General features: G+C 41.1%; 1 protein-coding gene across 1 annotated transcript in view; it reads left to right on the top strand.

Moving 5' to 3' along the window:
• Positions 1-17907, top strand: part of LOC130297673 (protein-glutamine gamma-glutamyltransferase E-like) — a 51264-nt gene that overhangs the window by 31238 nt on the left and 2119 nt on the right. The window contains exons 3-5 of the mRNA XM_056550386.1: positions 362-623; positions 5534-5694; positions 6694-6827. Coding sequence (XP_056406361.1) covers positions 362-623; positions 5534-5694; positions 6694-6827 — 557 coding nt within the window. The remainder of the gene's footprint in view (positions 1-361; positions 624-5533; positions 5695-6693; positions 6828-17907) is intronic.

Below are 17907 nucleotides of genomic sequence, written 5' to 3'. Positions count from 1 at the left end.
ATCTAGCGACATTTGTGTTTACTTCCACAGGGTTTTTCAGGCAGAAGCAGAAAGTTTTTGGTGCAAAAATGAACCACAATTTGGCACTCTGTGCCCCAAAAACTTTCTGCTTCTGCCTGGGAAACCCTGTGGCACTAAGCAGCCAGCAATGATTTTCTGGTTCAGATGCACAGCTATTAAATTTATTGTACTATACTATGGTACTATAGATTACACAACTTTGCAAAAAAAAATCCTAGAGTGCTTCTTTTTATGATTGTAACACTTTAACCTGTTCTGAATTTGAATCGATATAAGTTATTCTGGTACATAATCAGCATAGATGACATATTTGTTACATTATTGTCTTCTTTTTTCGCAGGTATTTTGGGACATCATGGCAGAAAATACAACCACAGAATGTACATATCCCTGCATAAATGATAAGCTGGCAGGAGAGTTCAAGCTGGTCAGTGCAAATGCAATAGGCAAGGATGTGGTTCTGCATCTCTCAATCACCAACCTGACAACTGACCCAAAAATCGTGAATGCTGACATTAGGGCATGTTCTGTACTGTACACCAAGAAGGAAATCAATGAGCTCCTCAAAGAACGCAAGAGACTTTGTCTTGAAGCCTGTGAAGGTAACTCCCTCCATGTGATAGCTTAATCTATTTTTACCAAATTTACAAAAAATGACTCCTTACCCTAGAAAAAGGCTCTAAAATCATGACCACTAGGTGTCTCACTTCACTGCAAGCTGTGGTTTACTTTCTTTTGTTAATTAGAGTTCTATTTGTAGCAGCATAGAGACTGAGGTAGAATGCTAGAAGTGTGGGCAAAGTTTAGCTAGTGCTTTGTATGTAAAAGAGAGCCTGGGCTCTGTGCATTAAATCTGAGTCTGTCTTCTTCCTCCAGAGGGCTATGCTGTGTCTGTGTTTGAAAGGTAATTCAAGGTTTCTCTCTTATCTCCTACCACCTAGGCAGCTGTCCCTTGTGTAAATACTCATATTACTGTTATGTACACAGAGCTGCTTCCTAAATGTAATCTTTTTTTTTTTTTTTTTACTACTGGTCCCAGTAGAGGGAAATAGAAATAACTGCACACCATGGGGGGCTCCCATGAGTTAAAAATTACCTTGTCACCACTCTGAAGGGTTAATGTAACAAAACCATGCAGGTATTTAAAATTCTCTTGAATGTACAGGTACCCTTTAAGAATTGAATTAGGATACTGCTTATTCTGACCCGTAAAGGCTTTCTAAATGGTTGTCACATCCCTAGCTAAACATAGATGATGGGGAGATATTGGTATGAGTTGCCATTAATATTGAACTGGTCACGGTTTGACTTCACGTGCCCACCGCAGATTCTTAGAACAACATGAAATGGCGCTATAAAGGCGCTTTTCCAGTTCTGCTGCTTTCATTTTCCTTGAGGATAGATGGCGAAGATACTCCCCGACAGCTGTCAACTATAATGCCCATCCATGTGCCAACAGAGAAGAAGCCAATAAAGCCCACAGCAAAAGCAATAGAAACATAGAAATATAGAATGTGTCGGCAGATAAGAACCGTTTGGACCATCTAGTCTGCCCAATAATCTGAATACTATGAATAGTCCCTGGCCCTATCTTATATGAAGGATAGCCTTATGCTTATCTCATGCATGTTTAAACTCCTTCACTGTATTTGCAGCTACCACTTCTGCAGGAAAGCTATTCCATTCATCCACTACTCTCTCAGTAAAGTAATACTTCCTGATATTACTTTTAAACCTTTGCCCCTCTAATTTAAAACTATGTCCTCTTGTGGTAGTTTTTCTTCTTATAAATATGCTCTCCTCCTTTACCATATTGATTCCCTTTATGTATTTAAAAGTCTCTATCATATCCCTTCTGTCTCTTCTTTCTTCCAAGCTATACATGTTAAGGTCCTTTAACCTTTCCTGGTACGTTTTATCCTGCAATCCATGTACTAGTTTAGAATCTTCTTTGAACTCTCTCTAGAGTATCTATATCCTTCTGGAGATACGGCCTCCGGTACTGTGCACAATACTCCAATTGAGGTCTCACCAGTGTTCTGTACAGCGGCATGAGCACTTCTCTCTTTCTACTGCTTATACCTCTCCCTATACATCCAAGCATTCTGCTAGCGTTTCCTGCTGCTTTATTACATTGTCTGCCTACCTTTAAGTCTTCTGAAATAATTACTCCTAAATCCCTCTCCTCAGATACTGAGGTCAGGGCTGTGTCAAATAATCTATATTCTGCCTGAGGGTTTTAACGCCCCAGGTACATTATCTTGCACTTATCCACATTAAATTTCAGTTGCCAGAGTTCTGACCATTCTTCTAGTTTGCCTAAATCCTTTTCCATTTGGCGGATCCCTCCAGGAACATCAACCCTGTTACATATCTTTGTGCCATCAGCAAAATGACACACCTTACCATCGAGACCTTCTGTAATATCGCTAATGAAGATATTAAACAATATTGGTCCCAGTACAGATCCCTGAGGTATCCCACTGGTGACAAGACCTTGCTCTGAATATTCTCCATTGACTACAACCCTCTGTTGTCTGTTACTCAGCCACTGCCTAATCCACTCAACAATATTGGAGTCCAAGCTCAATGACTGTAGTTTATTGATAAGTCTTCTATGTGGGACAGTGTCAAAAGCCTTACTAAAATCTAGATATGCGATGTCTACTGCCCCTCCGCCATCTATTATTTTAGTCACCCAGTCAAAAATTTCAATAAGATTTGTTTGACATGATCTCCCTGAAGTAAACCCATGTTGTTTTTCATCTTGCAATCCATGGGATTTCAGATGTTCCTATACTTTAGTAGGGTTTCCATTAATTTCCCCACTATTGATGTCAGACTTACTGGCCTATAGTTGCTTGATTCCTCCCTACTACCTTTCTTGTGAATGGGCACAACATTTGCTAATTTCCAATCTTCCGGGACGGCTCCTGTTACCATTGATTGGTTAAATAAATCTGCTAATGGTTTTGCTAGCTCACCGCTAAACTCTTTTAATAATTTTGGGTGTATCCCATCAGGCCCCTGTGATTTATTTGTCTTCACTTTAGAAAGCAAACGTAGAACCTCTTCCTCTGTAAAGACACATGCATCAAACGATTCCTTAGTTTTCCTCTCTAATGGAGGTCCTTTTCCTTATTTTTCTTCTGTAAAAACTGAACAGAAGTATTCATTAAGGCAGTCGGCTAGCCCCTTATTCTCTTCTACATACCTTCCTTCTTTGTTTTTAATTTAGTTATTCCTTGTTTTGATTTCCTTTTTTCATTTATATATCTGAAGAAAGTCTCATCCCCTTTTTTCACAGACTGAGCTAGTTTTTCTTCTGCCTGTGCTTTAGAAGTTCTTTTAACTTGCTTGGCCTCTTTCTGCCTAGTCTTGTAGATTTCCCTATCTTCATTGCTCTGGGTTGTTTTATAATTACTAAATGCTAGTTTTTTGTTTTTTATGATTTTGGCCACTTCTGCTGAGCACCACAGTGGTCTCTTCCTTTTTCTGCTTTTACTGACAAGTCTTGTGCAATTTTCTGTTGCCTTCAATAAAGCGTCTTTTAAGTAGTCCCATTTCTCCTGAACTCCATGTAATTTGTTCCAGTCTGATAGGGACTCATTTATGACTAATCTCATTTTTGAAAAGTCTGTTTTTCTAAAATCTAAAACTTTTGTTTTTGTGTGGTGTAACTCCTTCACTGTTCTTATATTAAACCACACTGATTGGTGATCACTAGATCCCAAGCTTTCGCCAACAATAACATCATATACCAAATCCCCATTTGTGAATACTAAATCCAAAATGGCCTCCTTCCGCGTTGGCTCCTCAACCACTTGTTGTAGAGATAATCCCAGTAGGGAATTTAGAATATCTGTACTCCTGGCAGAACTTGCTATTTTGGTTTTCCAGTTAATATCCAGAAGATTGAAGTCTCCCATAATGATAACTTCTCCTTTCATTGTAATTTTAGATATTTCTTCAACTAGTAGATCATCTACTTCTTTAACTTGGCCTGGTGGTCTATATATCCCACCTACACGAGTTACTGCATGATTACTAAACTGCAACGTAACCCAAACTGACTCTGTGGTTGCCTCACTAACTTGTATTAGGTTAGATTTTATGCTATATTTCACATATAGGGCCACTCCTCCTCCTTTCTTGCCTTCTCTGTCTCTTCTGTATAAAGAGTACCCTGGTATAGATATGTCATAGTCATTCCTTTCATTAAACCATGTCTCGGTAACAGCCACTAAATCTACATTCTCAAATGCCATTATTGACCCAAGTTCATTGATTTTATTACCTAGACTGCGGGCATTTGTAGACAGGACTCTGAGCTTGTCATTTCTTAACTTCTGGGCTACTGACATGTTCTGGCATTGTTTCGAGGGGCAATTGGACTCATGGATTTTCCCTCTTTTGCCCCCCCCTTCCTAGTTTAAATACTCCTTAGCAAATTCTTGGAATTGTTCACTGAGTACATTTGTTCCTTTGAGAGAAAGATGCAAACCATATTTTTTGTACAGTTCCTTTCTATTCCAAGTAGAGCTATCATGAGACACAAAGCCAAATCCTTGCTCTTGACACCATTTACTAAGCAATAAGTTGAACTCTTTAATGTGCCTCTGCCTATCAAGGTGAACGTTATGCACAGGCAGAACTTCAGAAAATGAAACAGTGGATGCAAAATCCTGTACATCATTACCATCATTACATTAAGTGTGATAAAAGATTCCTTCACCTCTGAAACTTCATTGCAAGCCAGGTCATTTGTCCCTAGATGGACAAGAACATCAACTTCCCCTTCCTGCTTTGCTTGCTTAACAATATTAAGAATACGTCTTCCATCTCTTCTAGCAGTAGCTCCCGGGAGACATCTCACAAAACCATTTTCCTTAAGCTCCACACTTCTTATGATTGAATCACCCAGCAACAGCTGCTTCCTTTTAGATTTTACTTTATCTTTTTTGTCCTTGGCTTCAGTCTTGTAAACATTAGACATAGGGGTCGATGGTTCCACACCTTCTGGGCTTGAGCCAATATCCATGTTGCCCTTACATTCTGAAAGTGCAGCAAATGAATTACGGAGAACCACAGACTGTGGGATATGTCTTCTATCCACATCTCTAAGTCTTCCCGAACCAACAGTAACCCATCTGCCATTTCTAGGGGTCCTCTGTGGCAGTGGAATTGCAGCAGCCCCAGTCTGAGTTTGTTTAACAGATAATTTAAACATCTCAGATTTCAAAAATGCTATTTCCTGCTGCAGTAAGGAGAACTGTCTACAGATCTGACAGCATCCAAACCTCATAAGAGTGGAACCTGAAATAAATGCACAACAATTCATGCACAGAACCAAGTCTGCCATTTTAAATAGGAGAAAAATGTAAAAAATAAAAATAAATAAAATCTTACCTTTTTTTTTTTTTAGAGTGTAGCCACCTTTAGGTAGTAAACCCTGGGTACAACCTCACTATTTGAATATTCATTCTACCCTTTTTATTATGTGTTTATTCAGAGACAAAAGTGCCAGTGGTCATAACCTACGCCCAATATGAAGACTTATTGACTCCCGATAACTCGATCGAGGTGACAGCCGCATGCTCCTGTGAACCATTCGAAGGAACAATTATCGTCCAAACAAATGTTGTTCTGGATAACCCTAAGTTCGAAATTAAGGTAAAGTGAAGAATTTATTCATGCAATAATGTGGTTTTCCGAGACTCTAATATTAATGGCCTTTTCTTTATTTTAATGTGAGCTGAGCTGCAGTAACCCAGCATGGCCACTACTCAATCTATGGGGTTGTCTGATCCCTGCTCCACTCATTCTGGCAAACAACTGATCAGTGAGGTGCCCGATGTCAGATCTGATCCATACCAATCAGATATCCTGAGTATAGGCCGTCAATAATTAAAAAGTCCTAAAAAGCCCCTTCAAGTCCTCTTTCCTTCTTATGATAATGAGATGACTCATTGGCCCCGTCCCAATCTATACAGCAATGCCAACAAGTAAATTACAAAAGTATCAACCGATTGTAACTTCTGATGTGTTAAAAGCTTGACAATTGTCTATTAGAATGGTTGTCATATTTCTGGAGGTATTGATAGCTCCGTGGTTAGTGCTGTTGTCTTACAGTGCTGGAGTCCTGGGTCCTACCAAGGACAACATCTGCAAAGAGTTTGTTTGTTGTTCATGTGAATATTTTCTTCATTGTCTGTTGGAAAATAATTGGGTTGCTATTGTTAGTCCTGTAAAAAGAATACAAGTAAAGCTTCAAAGTATCAATCCAACACACTACCCTAAATGTTTATGCTAAAGCAATTTATTTGTTTAATTGTTATTATATTTATTAGTTTATTTAGTTACATTTTAATGTATTTATTTATAGTTGTTTGTTTATTTATTAGTTTATTAATCTATTTACTTATGTAAGTAGTAAAATGTAACAAAAACTATATAAAGATAGGGATGAATAGAAAGGGCTTATGCTCAAGAACATTTTTATTTCTTTCTTTATTGTTATTTGTTTATTTATTAATTAGTTTATTCATTTTTTATTTTTTTATTTGTTTATTTAATTGGGAAAAAGAACCTGTTTTACCAGTTACACATGGACTGGTCTTTAGAGACGCTTATGTTAGTTTCATGGGTTTTTTGTTGTGTTTTTTTTTTAAGCTTAAGAAAATAGCCTGGGTGAATAAACCGGTCGATGTGGAAATCATCTTCACCAACCCCTTAGCCAAAGAAATCTCCGACATTGTGGTGACAGCAGAAGGCAGCGGACTGCTCCATAATCCAGTTACAGTGAAGTAAGTCAATGCACCTTCTAGGCCAGTGTTTCCCAACCAGGGTGACTCCAGCTTTTGCAGGCAGACCCAATGTAAAGGGGTTACATAGTTACATAGTATGGTTGAAAAAAAAACATACATGTCAATCAAGATCAAGCAAGGAGAGGAGATGGATGAAGGGGAGGAGTATAGGTGGATGAAGGGAAGGGATATGGGTGGATGAAGGAAAGGGGTATGGGTGGATGAAGGAAAGGGGTATGGGTGGATGAAGGGGAGGGGTATGGGTGGATGAAGGGGAGGAGTATGGGTGGATGAAGGGGAGAGGTATGGGTGGATGAAGGAAAGGGGTATAGGTGGATGAAGGGGAGGGGTATGGGGGATGAAGGGGAGGGATATGGGGGGATGAAGGAAAGGGGTATAGGTGGATGAAGGGGAGGGGTATGGGTGGATGAAGGGAAGGGATATGGGTGGATGAAGGGGAGGTGTATGGGTGGATGAAGGGAAGGGGTATGGGTGGATGAAGGGGAGGGGTATGGGTGGATGAAGGGGATGGGTGTGGGGGATGAAGGGGAGGGATATGGGGGGGATGAAGGGGAGGGGTATGGGTGGATGAAGGGGAGGGGTATGGGTGGATGAAGGGGAGAGGTATGGGTGGATGAAGGGGAGGGGTATGGGTGGATGAAGGGGAGGGATATGGGTGGGTGAAGGGGAGAAGTATGGGTGGATGAAGGGGAGGGGTATGGGTGGATGAAGGGAAGGGGTATGGGTGGATGAAGGGGGGTATGGGTGTATGAAGGAGAGGGGTATAGGTGTGTAGTGACCCAGTACAGAATATAGCATACTGCTCCTCCTGTGTGTCAGTTGTTGCCTTCAGTGTCCATCTTGGGCCTACACTACTCAGGACTCTACAGTCATGGCCGTAAATGTTGGCACCCCTGAAATTTGAAAATTAAGTATTTCTCACAGAAAAGGATTGCAGTAACACATGTTTTCCTATACACATGTTTATTCCCTTTGTGTGTATTGGAACTAAACCAAAAAAAGGGAGGAGAAAAAAGATAATTGGGCATAATGTCACATCAAACGCCAAAAATGGGCTGGACAAAATTATTGGCACCCTTACAAAATTGTGGAAAAATAAGATTGTTTCAAGCATGTGATGCTCCTTTAAACTCACCTGGGGCAAGTAACAGGTGTGGGCAATATAAAAATCACACCTGAAAGCAGATAAAAAGGAGAGACGTTCACTTAGTCTATAGTCTAGACTAGATCTAGATTTGCCTTTGTCCACAGTGCGCAACATTATCAAGAAGTTTGCAACCCATGGCGCTGTAGCTAATCTCCCTGGACGTTGACAGAAGAGAAACATTTATGAAAGGTGTCAATGCAGGATAGTCCGGATGGTGGATAAGCAGCCCCAAACAAGTTCCAAAGATATTCAAGCTGTCCTACAGGCTCAGGAAGCATCAGTGTCAGCACGAATTATCCGTCCACATCTAAATTAAATGAAACGCTATGGCAGGAGACCCAGGAGGACCCCACCACTGACACAGAGACATAAAAAAGCAAGACTACATTTTGGTGGAGGTTCAATGATGTTTTGGGGTTGTTTGCTGCCTCTGGTACTGGGTGTCTTGAATGTGTACAAGGCATCATGAAATCTGAAAATTACCTGTATGCTGGTCCCCTTACATATCTTTAGAATGAAGACCCCATAAAGTCCACAGTCAGAGCACATTCATTTGTAGAGCAGTGGGTGCTTTCTGCAGATTTCAACATTGCTGACTGTGTCTGGGTCATTTTTTCAATTGGAGTAATGTGCATATTAATGATGATAATAATAATAATAATACATATAGTAATCCTATTGTAAACATTATTAAGGAATCATCTATAAAGTGAAATATTTGAGTTTGATGCTACATCTTTTAGAGAGTTTTCTGCAGTGTCGCAGCTGTGGCTGTAGATGGCAGTATTGTCAGGAATACTGATTCTGATTCTTCTGTACACCGTCATTTATGGTACTTAAAAAATATCAGGAATAGGTCTGGATCTCTGCTTTAGGTGGTGTCAATGATTCCTCTTTATGTCTATAAATGTGTGAGAGACAGTAACTAATGTGTTAAACACTTGGTAAGTGTATATATCAGACCATGAGATACTTATAACAGTGGGCCCCTGTATAGTCTATGGCATCATAGTCAACTGAAATTGAGGTTACCTAAAGGGGTATTCTGGAATCAGAACATTGTATTCAAATAAAACTATTACCCCCAAGATATATAACTTACTACACTACTCAAAAAATAAAGGGAACACTGAGATAACACATCCTAGATCTGAATGAATGAACTAATCGTATAAAATACTTTCCTCTTTACATAGTTGAATGTGCTGACAACAAAATCACACAAAAATTATCAATGGAAATCAAATGTATCAACCCATGGAGGTCTGGATATGGAGTCACACTCAAAATCACAGTGGAAAACCCCACTACAGGCTGATCCAACTTTATATAATGTCCTTAAAACAAGTCACAATGAGGCTCAGTAGTGTGTGTGGCCTCCACGTGCCCGTATGACCTCCCTACAACGCCTGGGCATGCTCCTGATGAGGTGGAGGATGGTCTCCTGAGGGATGTCCTCCCAGACCTGGACTAAAGCATCCGCCAACTCCTGGACAGTCTGTGGTGGATGGAGTGAGATGTCCCAGATGTGCTCAATCGGATTCAGGTCTGGGGAGCTGGTGGGCCAGTCAATAGCATCAATGCCTTCCTCTTGTAGGAACTGCTGACACACTCCAGCCACATGAGGTCTAGCATTGTCTTGTATTAGGAGGAACCCAGGACCAACCGCACCAGCATATGGTCTCACAAGGGCTCTGAGGATCTCCTCTCGGTACCTAATGGCAGTCAGGCTACCTCTGGCAAGCACATAGAGAACTGTGCGGCCCCCCAAAGAAATGCCACCCCACACCATTACTGACCCACCGCCAAACCGGTCAGGCTGGAGGATGTTGCAGGCAGCAGAACGTTCTCCACAGCGTCTCCAGACTCTGTCACATCTGTCACATGTGCTCAGTGTGAACCTGCTTTCATCTGTGAAGAGCACAGAGCGCCAGTGGTGAATTTGTCATTCTTGGAGTTCTCTGCCAAATGCCAAACATCTTGCACGGTGTTGGGCTGTAAGCACAACCCCCACCTGTGGCCTGCTGGAGGTAATTTTGCAGGGCTCTAGCAGTGCTCCTCCTGCTCCTCCTTGCACAAAGGCGGAGGTAGCCATCCTGCTGCTGGGTTGTTGCCCTCCTACGGCCTCTTCCACATCTCCTGATGTACTGGCCTGTCTCCTGGTAGCCCCTCCAGACACAGCAAACCTTCTTGCCACAGCTCGCACTGATGTGCCATCCTGGATGACTATTTTTCAAAGAGTGGAGGTATGAGGAGATTACTATATTTGCCCACAATTTATGAAACTCATTGCGCTTGATTGATAAATTTAGCGCTTCTGTGCATAATTTAGAATTCAGCAAAAGGGGTATACTGCTTCTACCATGCACAAATAATGATACATGTCTCCCAGAAGCTCAAGGTCCCTATTGTGGTTGAGACTCTAGATACTATTCATAAATGCAATATAGCTGCCCAGTAAAACACTTCAGTTAGTTTCAAAGTAGTAATACTATATTAAGAATCTTTATCTGTAAAAAGTTTGTCTCACAGCTGAGATGTGGGCAACATTGGGCACTTCGAACCAGGGTCATCAGAGTTACAGGTGGAGGAAATACCCCTGAGCTAGCATGCCACCCATTAGGGGGTTATTCACACGGCAGAATTTCCACTTGTGGAATTCTGCCTCAAATTAAAGCCCATAGACTTTTATGGGATTCCGCACTCCCATTCACACTTCTGAATTTCAGAGCGGAAACTCTGCCATGTAAAAATACCCTTACTAGGCATTATATCTCAGTGTTTAGGGCTGAGGATCAATACTGAATGTCATGTTTACCAAAATGGATAGCATGCTAGTTGGCAGCTTGGTAGCTCAGGGGTTAACTGCTGAACTTGCTCTGATGGAGACCCTGGTTCAAATCTCTAAGAGTGTGTTGACACTACAGAATTCCACGAGTGGAATTCCACTGTCTGAACTTAACATTAGTGTTAATGGGTATCCTTTGGATAGGGGATAAGATGTCTTAGTGCCGGAGTACCCCTTTAAAGATGCTGGGGACCCTGGTTGAAGCTTCTTTAGATCAGGTTAACATCTGTAGAAAAAGCTCCTGACATATGGAGGGGAATTTATCATTGTTGCTTTGGCAAGCGAGTTCTGTAGTCATATTTTTTTTTTTTTTTTGGAGTGACATAATTATCATACTATCACAGGGGGTTTATTAATTTGGCTCACATAAGCAAAAAAAAATAATCACTTTTGAATACCATTTTTTTAGCACACATAAGCAAAAACCATAAGCCCCGGCTTAGTAATGGACTCCGTCTATAAGACGGCTTCCACTACTAATCCCGTAAAATAAATTAAGGAAAAACACAACACGTTTTAAAAAAAACTCTTGTTCCAAATAACACTCCCTCACAAGCCCTCATTAACCATTGTTTTAAGATAAAAAAAAAAAGCTGGTCATCGACGTAGTCCACCGAATCCAAAGTAGTCCACAGGATACACGGATCTGAAATGATAAGAAAAAAAAACATGGAAAATAGGTTAATACATTTATTGTCCCCTGCCCGCACATCTCCCGCCTCCTGTGCCACACAACTACAACTCTCTAGCACATTGATATTTATTCATATGGGACACTGCTACCATGTGAGTGTTCCTGTTCTGGCTGTAGGTCAGTGGTCTGAGTCCCTATATGTTCACATGGGTGACCAGTGTTCTAATCCTACTCTCCCATTTGTTGCCCACACTCCAGTTATTTTATCTAGACCTTGTTTGCATCTCTATAATGACATTAAAAGACCTTTACTTGCAGCTCAGGGTGTGAAAAACCTGATGACATGGTTGAGATGCTCCAGTCTTTGGTTCAAATCTTTGGCACATGAAGAAGGAGTTCAAGAACCCTGTTGTGTTTGGTACTCTAACTTAGCTGCTCTGCATCAGGCAAATATTTTCTTTTGAGCTACCATGCTGCCCAGACATTTTGGTAAACATGACATTTAGATTCTAGAGCTGTTCTTCATGTTTACCAAAATGTACTAGATACTAGCAGGTAGTATGATAGCTCTAAGGATATGTTTCATGTTGGAGACCCAGGTTCAAACCTCCTGAGTTTCCTTGTAACCCAGTTGAATCACTTTTCTAAAATTGATTACTAAGCCATTGCTTTGGGAAACACGTCACAAACTTGTTTTGGTTGAGCTCTCGATATCAGCTCCTTGGAGTAGTTTCCTCACATGGCTCTCAGCTCCTGATGCTTCAGAAATAACTTATAATGTTGGGGAAGAGGAGAGTAATTGGTATTAAAGATGTTTTTGCAAATTCAAGTCTGGAAATTGTGGTCCATGAGGAACATTTCTTTAGAATTTAAATGTCGTGTTTACCAAATTGTCATATATGTCAATGGGCTGTAATATAGCTCAGGGGATGTCTGTTCTGCATCTCATGCTGGAGACCCAGGTTCAAATCTTCTAGGGTCACTTTATCACTTGAATCTCAGCCCTACAGCTGAGAATTCAAAGAGAGTGAAAAATGGTGGATTTTGTTATAACCAGCTGTCCCGCCACTAGACAGCTGGTTATAGTTATATATAGAACTTAGAGTCCCACCTAATAGGGACATTGAGCTACTATTCCACAGAGCCAGCACTGGGATGTGAACCAGGGTATCTATTATCCAGTTCTCTCTGGCACTTTATCCCACTAAGCCAGCTCTTGAAGGAACATATGGTTCGTGGGGACCAAAATGAACAGCCTTCCTGCGGGCAGCATGGTAGATCAGAGGATAGCTGCTCTGCTTCTCATAGCAGAGACCAGGGTTCAATCCTCCTAAGTTCTGTGAAGCAAAGCTTTAGTGAGTGGAATCAAACTATGTATTCACCATTGTTGAAGAAGCCATGGAACAGTGAAGCCATATTTTAGAAATGTAAAGTCTTTAGACCGTGAGCTTTGATTCCATATTCCCAGGATGTGAACCAGGGTGTCTATAGGGCTGGAATTTATGGCTCTTGAGGATTGAATCTAAATGTAATGTTCACCAAAATGTGTATCTAAACAGAAGGTGGCATTATAGTTCAGGGGTAAACTGTACTGAACTCTCCCAAGGTCACTTAATCACCTGAATCTCATCTGTAGGAATGTGTTCAAACTAACTTAATAATGCTGTAAACATATTACTAAGATTAATAATGACCTGGTTTATAAAGCACTGCCTTACTAGGGCAGTGTCATTATCGAGATGAAAGAGAAAAATTCACAAGGTTGAAAACATGATGTCCCCTTCCCACATTATTTGTTTACTCTTAGGACATTTATATTTACTCGTATGAAATGCTTCTATTATTGTTGACTGAGAACACTGAGAGGTATCCAGTGTGGTATCCAGTGTGGTATCCAGTGTGGTATCCAGTTCTGCCTGTAGGTCAGTGGAATGAGTCCCTGTACACTTACATGGGTGACCAGGGTTCTAATCCCACTCTCCCATTTGTTCCAAGTAATCCATTTATTTAGACCTTGTTTCCATCTCGATAATGACACTGAGAAACCTTCACATGTATCTCAGAGCAAGAGTTGGCTCAGAGGGTAAAGAGCCAGGACAACCAGAGGACACAGTTGAGTTGCTGGAGTCCCTGGTTCAAGTCCTGGCAATATGCTATAGAAGATCAAGGTCCTTCTTGTGTTCAGGGCCATACTATACATAAATTAATGATTTGCCTAAGTGTTCACACTTAGGCAAAATTTTGAAAACCTCTCACCCCCTAGTTCATATACTTACTAAATACCCACTAATTCACTATAGCTGCACTACATGTACCCTTAGCATATTGCCATCCTCACCTCAGAGACTTTCCTATTGCTCTGAGAGAGACTTGAACCTTGGTCTCCACCATTAGAGACACAGCAGCTATCCCTCTAAGCCACCACACTACTCAGTACCACTCCAAACATTTTGGTAAACATGACATTTAGCTTATAGTCTCAAGAGCCATACATTCCAGTCCTGAAGTTGAATACAATATTTAGCCAGCTTAAGGGCGGCATGATAGCTCAGTGGGTATGTGCTCTGCCTCTCATGCTGGAAACCAGAGTTCAAGTCTCCCAGTGCTTGTGTTCTGCCTATAGGAAAACCCCCTGAGGCAATTTGAATCTCTGTATACTTTATGTTGAAGAGTCTTTATACAGTACTAAGCTAAAAACAAGCTGAGTGTTTTCTTAAAGCAATGCTTTCTGTAATGTATAGAACTTTGAGTCCACACAACAATAGGGACCTTAAGAATCTATAACATACCACAGGATTTGAACCAGGGTCTCCAGCATCTAAGCTGGGTCTACCTGGCTCTTTACCCACTCAGCCAGCTCTTGCTTGAACAAGTAAGTGAAAGTTTCTTAATGTCATTATCAATATGGAAGAGAAGGGGTTGTGATGACTCTTCAGTAACTTGACTGATGACACTGAGAAGTATCCTCCAAAGCTTCCAGTCCTGTGTGTAGGTCAATGCAATGTCTGAATACATTATATGTGGGTGACCAGGGTTCTAGTCCTGTTTGCTCATTTATTTATTTTGACCTCAACCTTGTGAATCATTCACTTCTATCTATCTCAATGATGACATGAACAAATCTTCATTTATTTCTCAGAGCAGGAGCTGGCTGAGGGGGTAAAGTGCCAGGGATAACTGGATAATAGATGCTGGTAGACCCTGGTTCACATCCCAGTGCTGGCTCTGTGGTGTAGGAGCTCAAAGTCCCTATTATGTGGGACTCCAATTACTATACATAAACCAGCTGTCTAGTGGGGGGGGCAGCTGGTTATAACAAAATCCACAATTTTCCCCTTGTAGGGTTTCATTCTACAGCTGAGATTCAAGTGATAAAGGGACCTTAGAAGATTTGAACCTGGGTCTCCAGCATGAGAGGCAGAGCAGATATCACTTGAGCTATCATGCTGCCCATTAATAGATGAGACAATTTGGTAAACAAGACATGTAGATTCTAAAGGAATGATCCTAATGGAGCACACTATACAGACCTGAGGATGACTATGCTGATGAAGAGGTAGATCAACTCATGTTTCCTACATTCATAAAAACATCTTCAAGATCAATTTTCCTCCAGGTTATTTATGTACCGTTTGGGAGCTGATATCAAGAGCTTGATCATGAACTTTACTCACACATTTTAGATGACCTATGCTAATGGGCAGCATGATATCTCAGATGATATCTGCTCTTCCTCTCATGCTGGAGACCCAGGTTCAAATCTTCTAAGGTCACTTTATCACTTGAATCTCAGCTGTAGAACAAACCCTACTGTTGAAAAACTGTGAATTTTGTTATAACCAGCTGCCTCACCAGACAGCTGGCTAATGTATAGTACTTTTAAGTCCCACATAATAGGGGACTTTGAGCTCCTATACCACAGAGCCAGCACTGGGATGTGAACCAGGGTCTACCAGCATCTATTATCCAGTTCTCCCTGGCACTTTACCCCCTCAGCCAGCTCTTGCTCTGAGAGATACGGGAAGGTTTCTTAATGTCATTCTTGAGATGGAAGAGAATAATTCACAAGGTTGTGGACAAAACAAACGAGAGCAGGATTAGAACCCTGGTTTCCCACATATAATGTACCTAACCATTGTACTGACCTACAGGCAGGACTGGAAGCTTTAGATGATACTTCTCAGTGTCATCAGTCAAGTTACTTAAGAATAATCACAACCCAGTCTCTTCCATCTTGATAATGACCTTAAGAAACCTTCACTTTTCAATGCAACTGCTTGATAAGAGCCATATGGACCCTGGCTGTAGTTAGCCTCTTCATGGACAGCATGATAGCTCAAGGGATATCTGCTCTGCCTCTCATGCTGGAGACCCAGGTTCAAATCTGCTAAAGTTGCTTTAATCTAAGCTGTAGAAAAAGCCCTTTATGTTTGATGATTTGTTATATAGTCCTAATCTAAATGTTTTCATAAATCACACACTTGCCAGCTAGGTATACTATTGAGAATCCAAACCACAATAAGGATAAGGACTTGAACCAGGGTCTCTAGCATCTGAGTTGTGTATACCTGGCACTTTACCCCCTCAGCCAGCCATTACACTGGAGACAAAGTGAAGGTTTGATTCTGTCATTATCGAGATGGAAGAGAATGTGTTATGTGATTACTTATAAGTAACTTGACTGATGACCCTGAGAAGTATCAACCATGGTTTTCAGTTCTGCCTGTAGGTCAATGCAATGTCTGCATACAATATATGTGGGAAACCAGGGTTCTAATCCTGCTCTCATTTATTTTGTCCACACCTTGTGAATTATTTTCTTCCATCTCAAGAATGACATTAAGAAACCTTCACTTTATCTCTCAGAGCGGGTAAAGTGCCAGGGATAACTGGATACTAGATGCTGGTAGACCCTGGTTCACATCCCAGTGCTGGCTCTGTGGTATAGGAGCTCAAAGTCCCTATTATGTGGGACTCCAAGTACTATACATAAACCAGCTGTCTAGTGGGGCAGCTGGTTATAACAAAATCCACCATTTTTCACTCTCTTTGAATTCTCAGTTGTAGGGCTTTTTCTACAGCTGAGATTCAAGTGATAAAGTGACCAGAGAAGATTTGAACCTGGGTCTCCAGCATGAGAGGCAGAGCAGATATCCCCTGAGCTATCATGCTGCCCATAAATAGATGGGACAATTTGGTAAACAAGACATTTAGATTCAAATAGAAGGCTCCTAATGGACCACAATTTCCAGACATGAGGATGACCTAAGGCTGTTGAAAAAAAGATGACGCGATGTATCTCCTGGGTTTTGCTCTTATATCTGTGTCAGTATCACAAAGAGACATTCATCAACACTGAAATTGTTTATGTAGCATCAGGCAACCCGAGCTGACAGTCATATGAGGCAACTACTCTCAGGAGCTGATATCAAGCTCAATCAGGAACGTTCGAACACCCAAATCAACATCTCAGTAGTCAATCCCATAAAGAAGATAACTTTAAGGAATTTTAGAAAACAGCGGGTTTCAGATTTAAACACAAAGGCTTCTTTAACAACCAGGAGGACTTGAACCCAGGTCTCCAACATGAGAGGCAAACTAGAGATCCCATGAGCTATCAAGGTGCCCACTAACATCATGCTCATTTTCATAAACATGACATTTACATCCTTAACGAAGGCTCCTAATGGACCAAAAATTCTGCACCTGAGGGTGTCATTTGCTGTTGGGGAAGATGAAGAGATGTATCTCCTAGGGTATGATTATATCTGTGTTAGTCTCACATACAGAGATTCTCCAACACTGCAAGTTTTTTATTAAACATTAGGCGACCCAAACTGAGAGCCACGTGAGGAAACTATTCCGGGGAGCTGATATCAAGAGCTCAACCAGGAACTTTACTAGCAAGTTTGAGATATCCTACCCAAAGCCATGGCATAGCAGTTAATACTGTAAGGAGGATTCAGAAGATTACTGTAAGCAGTGTTAGAAAAATGATTAACTTGGAACTTTAAGAGATTTGAATCCTGGTCTCCCGCATGAGAACAACATAGAGAACCCCTGAGCTATGATGCTGACCATCTAGAGATGATTCATTTGGGTAAACATGACATCATATTTATTCTAAAGGAATGGTCATCATGACCCTGCCCTTTATGATAGTGTCAAGAAGAGGCATTGTTTAAATAACATTAAAATTATGCCCCCCAATGGAAACATTTCTCAAGACACCCATAATGCTACTTCCAAATAAGTGACACCTAAGAGCTCTTTTCTATCCAGGAGAGTGAGATTTGAGTAGGCCCATTACTTATTCTGAAATTAGGTCAGGTACCTACAAACATTTATGGTTAAAGGGGTACTCCGCACCTAGACATCTTTTCCCCTATGCAAAGGATAGGGGATAAGATGTCTGATCACGGGGGTCCCA

The sequence above is a fragment of the Hyla sarda genome, chromosome 13, assembly GCF_029499605.1.
Source record: "Hyla sarda isolate aHylSar1 chromosome 13, aHylSar1.hap1, whole genome shotgun sequence".
NCBI lineage: Eukaryota > Metazoa > Chordata > Amphibia > Anura > Hylidae > Hyla > Hyla sarda.
This window is presented reverse-complemented; position numbering and strand designations above follow the sequence as displayed.